The sequence below is a fragment of the Gossypium arboreum genome, chromosome 6 (assembly GCF_025698485.1).
Source record: "Gossypium arboreum isolate Shixiya-1 chromosome 6, ASM2569848v2, whole genome shotgun sequence".
Classification (NCBI taxonomy): Eukaryota; Viridiplantae; Streptophyta; class Magnoliopsida; order Malvales; family Malvaceae; genus Gossypium; species Gossypium arboreum.
This window is the reverse complement of record NC_069075.1, coordinates 18,693,561-18,698,922: the sequence shown is the minus strand read 5'-3', so window position 1 is coordinate 18,698,922 and position 5,362 is coordinate 18,693,561. Positions and strand designations below refer to the sequence as shown.

At 35.5% G+C, this 5,362-nt stretch overlaps 1 protein-coding gene across 1 annotated transcript; it reads left to right on the top strand.

Moving 5' to 3' along the window:
- Positions 1–2,689: 2,689 nt before the first annotated feature.
- Positions 2,690–3,436, top strand: LOC108484883 (uncharacterized). The gene is made up of 2 exons (XM_017788767.1): positions 2,690–3,139; positions 3,224–3,436. Exons 1-2 carry the CDS (start codon positions 2,690–2,692, stop codon positions 3,434–3,436), a joined length of 663 nt encoding a protein of 220 aa, XP_017644256.1.
- Positions 3,437–5,362: the final 1,926 nt, after the last annotated feature.

The following is a 5,362-nucleotide window of genomic DNA, read 5'->3' as shown; positions in this document are numbered from 1 at the left end:
GTTTATCATATTTGCGAAAAATTGATTATTTATGTTACTTCAAGTTATATTTGCATGAGATACTATTATGTATGTGTTATGTAATCTATATTGTGCTCATTGTTTTTTGTGATTATACTTGCATGAAATGCTAATGTGTATTACGTGATTTTTGTCATTATTTAACATTTTCTATACTATATTCGCATGAAATATTATTATATATGTTTAATTTGTATTGATATATTCACTAGTCTGCCATTTTGTATTTTGCATGAAATGATAATGTGTATTCATGTTATTTGTGATTATATGTAGATGAAATGTTAAAGTATATTGTGCGATTTATGACGTATTTACCATTTTCTATATTATATTTGCATGAAATGTTAAAGTATGTAGTTTAATTAATCTAATATTGATATTTTGTAATAGGTAAAATGCATCATCATTTTTTAGAAAATTTTATATTTCATTTAATCCGAAGGAATCTTAAAAACAAGGCAATGTCTTTTGTATTTAGGAATTCGGGAAATAGTGCCTTAACATGCTGGGTTGCAATTTCCAGTTTTTCTAAATATCTAAAGTATCCTTTTTAATAGATTTTGCAAATTACGAGATGATTTTAGTTACAAAATTTTAAGAATATCATGTCCAATCATGCTGGATGTGATGTTCTCCAATCATGCTGGATGTGATGTTCGCATTCTTTTGGAACAAAAGAATTTTGATTTTCCAACTCAAATTATTTCGGCTAAAAAGAGATCTTATTTCTAAATTTTTTCAACTTTTTGAAATTAAGACAAACTATTTAATTTGGTACCAATTTTGGGCGTTGCGAGGGTGCTAACCCTTCCTCGCACGTAACCGACTCCCGAGCCCATTTTCTCATAATTTCGTAGACCAAAATATTTTATAAGGTGATCCAATCACACCTAAAAAGGTTGGTGGCGACTCCCGTTTTTAAAATACCCTCTCCATTTTAAAAGAGGTTTCGACAGCTTGGCGACTCCGCTGGGGACTTATAAGAGAGTCAAGCCAATAAATTGATTTTTTGTGTCTTAATGTCAAAAGTTTGGAAAAATTTTAAAGATATTGATCATTTTACATGTGTTTGTTGCATATGTTTGTTATTTTGTTTCCATATACATTGATTTGCATGACTGCTGTTGTCGCACCTTTAAGTGGGAGTGAGAAGCTACGCTTTCGTGAGGTTTTCACCTCCGTATGGGCTAGTGGATTGCTTTTGGGATACATCTGTACCTATGTCTTCGTGAGATTTTCATCTCCGTATGGCCATAGGGAAATGTGTTCCCCTGAACCGAACTTAGTCCATATGAGCCTATAATGGGTGAGGACCGAGGAATCTGCTGGTTCAGGTACCCTTTCTTTAGAACTGAAACATATATAGTGAACTTTAAGTGCTTACCCTAGGGAGTATAGTGATAGTCTTTAGTAAGCTACCCTTATAAGTACTTGTTTGTTATACTTTTATATGATACTGACTTACTTTATTTTGCTATCATTACATGTCACTCAACATTTAAAGGTGTCGATTCACGGTTCGATTTCTAGATTAGAAAGTTTTGTAATGAGGAACGAATATCTTGATAAAGTGGAGGACAACGCTTCTGTCTATGCATGGTCAGAGAAAACCCAGTTAGAGAAAGGAGATAGTGTCACTGAGGGGTATACGTCAAAGTTGTGGGACGTCACTCGTATCAGTTCAACATAGAATGAGTTTCAGGAGTTGAAGGACATTTGGGCCCAATGGGATGACGAGGCTAAGTAGCTGTTTTACCAGAATTATGGAGATCTTCCCTATTTGTTAGACATCAAGGTGGATAAGCATCTGTTTCGAGCCACTGCTTATAGTTGTTTTACATTTGGAGAGGTATACTTAGTACCTACTTTGGAGGAATATACGACCTTGCTTCGCTGTCCAAAAATTCAAGGTAACAAAGCCTATGTTAGGGCTGCTAATCCCCCAACTTTTGTGAAGAAATTAATGATGATTACAGGGGTGAGTAAATAGTGGGTCACAGCTCGAATCCAACAAAAGGGTGATAGCAAATGCATTCCGTGGGCAAGTTTGAGGGATTTGATATTGGCACACCCAGATGTGAAGAAGAGGGTTGATATCTTGGCCTTAAGTATGTATGGATTGGTGATTTTCCCAAAAGCTATGGGGCACATAGATGAGGCAGTTGAAGATTTATTCGATCAAATTAGTAAACAGAACACACCTGTACTTGCAATCCTACCCGAGACATTTAGATCCTTGAGTGCGTGTCAGATAGTTGGTGAATGTAGATTCATTGGATGTGCACAATTGTTGTTAGTATGGTTCCATAGTCATTTTTTGAGGGTTGATAAGGTTCCTTACTGAGTGTTCTTTGAGGATTATTCTCCCTTAAGGGAAGCAACAGCTACGCCAAGGAGGGACGACATTTCAGAGGAAAGGTGGGTAGAAATACTTTAGAACCTCCGAGAAGAAGATGTTATGTGGAAAGGCCCTTGGATGACTCCGAACGAAATTCTTTATCGTTGCGGAAGTTTTGATTGGGTACCTCTTCCTAGAATTTAGGGAGTTGTTGGTTATACACCATTACTCGTCCTAAGGTAATATAAGGCAGAGCAGTTTATACCAGCAACACAAGGGCTAGCTCAGAGTGATTTTTCGTATAAAAGGGATCATTATAAGAAGAAGATGCGAGAAATTGCAGAGGCTTGGAAGAAGGTTTGCTATGTGAAGATTCTGACTAAAGGTTCGATGATAACTCTTGAATACAAAGGTTGGTTTGGTAAGAGGGTCAATGATAACATCCTTAGACCGAGTTTGGAGGCTGCTCGATCAATGGAGGAGAATTTACGAGTGATTCCATCAGAGTTAGAGGTCATAAAGCAAGAGTTCGAAAGAAAGAGTTTAGAGCTTGGAAGAAAGATAGAGAGGCTCGAGGAGGAAAAGATGTACCTAAGCTTAGACATTGACGTTCAGAAAATTAAGGTCGAAAAAGTAAGGAAAGAAAAGAGGAAGATTGAGGAAGACCGAGATGACTTGAAGACGCAGTATAAGAAGACACAGCTATCATTGAAGAGAGCTGGATTGAGGAAGTCTTCAGAACAGTGGCAACAAGAGGTTCAAGAAGAAAGAGCCAAGGTCGAGTATTGGGAGAAGAAGTTCCAAGAGATGCAGGCACGTAATCAGGCCCTAGAGAAGGATAACCAATGATTAAAAACTGAGGTGACTGAGCTTGGACGATCTCTTCATCATCACCGAAGTCGTAACTCTGCGGTCGAGTTAAAGGCAAGCCTGGATAAGATTGAGGAAATGAAGCACAATATTGAAGGGTTGGAAGCAGCACTACAGGACTATGAGCTGCGGATTGAGCAGCTCGAGGCAAGGGAAGAACATTGGAAGGAAGAGCTTCACCACTTTCAGGATCATCAGAGATAGGGACTACCTCATGGGAGAAGCTATAGTACAGATTCGAGAAGTTGCTGATCACTTGCAGGACCTAGCGGTGCAAGCTAATGTATTAAGTACAAAGTATGAGTTAGTGTCAGATAGAGGTCTAGAGTTAGCTTTGTTATTGGATAGGGTTAAAACTTTGGGCCTAAGGGCAAAGGCGTATTTGTAATCCATTTTGTGTAAAGATTTTTTGTCTCTTAAATAACGTTTTCTAAAAGATACTATTATGTATGTGTTATGTAATCTATTTTATGCTCATTGTTTTTCTGTGATTATACTTGCATGAAATGCTAATGTGTATTACGTGATTTTTGTCATTATTTAACATTTTCTATACTATATTCGCATGAAATATTATTATATATGTTTAATTTGTATTGATATATTCACTATTCGCCATTTTGTATTTTGCATGAAATGATAATGTGTATTCATGTTATTTGTGATTATATGTACATGAAATGTTAAAGTATATTGTGCGATTTATGACGATTTACCATTTTCTATATTATATTTGCATGAAATGTTAAAGTATGTAGTTTAATTAATCTAATATTGGTATTTTGTAATAGGTAAAATGCATCATCATTTTTTAGAAAATTTTGTATTTCATTTAATCCGAAGGAATCTTAAAAACAAGGCAATGTCTTTTGTATTTAGGAATTCGGGAAATATTGCCCTAACATGCTGGGTTGCAATTTCCCGTTTGTCTAAATATCTAAAGTATCCTTTTTAATAGATTTTGCAAATTACGAGATGATTTTAGTTACAAAAGTTTAAGAATATCGTGTCCAATCATGCTGGATGTGATGTTCTCCAATCATGCTGGATGTGATGTTCGCATTCTTTTGGAACGAAAGAATTTCGATTTTCCAACTCAAATTATTTCAGCTAAAAAGAGATCTTATTTCTAAATTCTTTCAAGTTTTTGACATTAAGACAAAACTATTTAATTTGGTACCAATTTTGGGCGTTGCGAGGGTGCTAACCCTTCCTCGCACGTAACCGACTCCCGAGCCCGTTTTCTCATAATTTCGTAGACCAAAATATTTTATAAGGTGATCCAATCACACCTAAAAAGGTTGGTGGCAACTCCCGTTTTCAAAATACACTCCCCATTTTAAAAGAGGTTTCGACACATTTTAAATTGTCATGAGCCAAACATTCTTAAATGTTTAAAACTTTTGTGTAGAAAATATCCAAAATAGTCCTAATAAACTAAACAAAAATAAAAATATCCAAAACAAAATAAAAACCCAAAACAGTCCAAAAATTTCCATAATAAGCAATTAAAAAGTCCATAGTAAATAAATTAAAATCATGAAACTTGAACTTTAGAGTCGCCATACATTCCTTGGTTGAATGATTACCTGAAACAAAACATACAAATCATGAGATTTAAGCCCAGTGTGTCATTTGGCCTATAATCTTAGTACACGCAAATACTTAATACTTATTTCATATCGTCTCATGGCATATATCATATTATTTTTTATCATATCAAATCTTAATACAGAGCACATATTATCATATTTTTATGGATCATGTCATATCAAATCATAACATGGCATCATATATATCATGTCCTATCCCCATCCGCTACACACTATTTCCGTCCTACCAATCACACCATGTAAGACTACAAGAGTCCATCCATCCAATCACACCAATATGCGGAGGCGACGTGCCACTCATATAATTACAGCTGAGCTACCATACATAAATCTACGGTCTAGCTGCCATAATTGCAGTATAAACTGTCACATATCACTTCTTCCATCACATCATAACCCACCCCCAAACATATGCATACCATATAACATGATCATAAAACATACACACATATATCATATAACACATGGCATACCTAGACACACATTTTATATAGATCATAACATAACACACAATTTA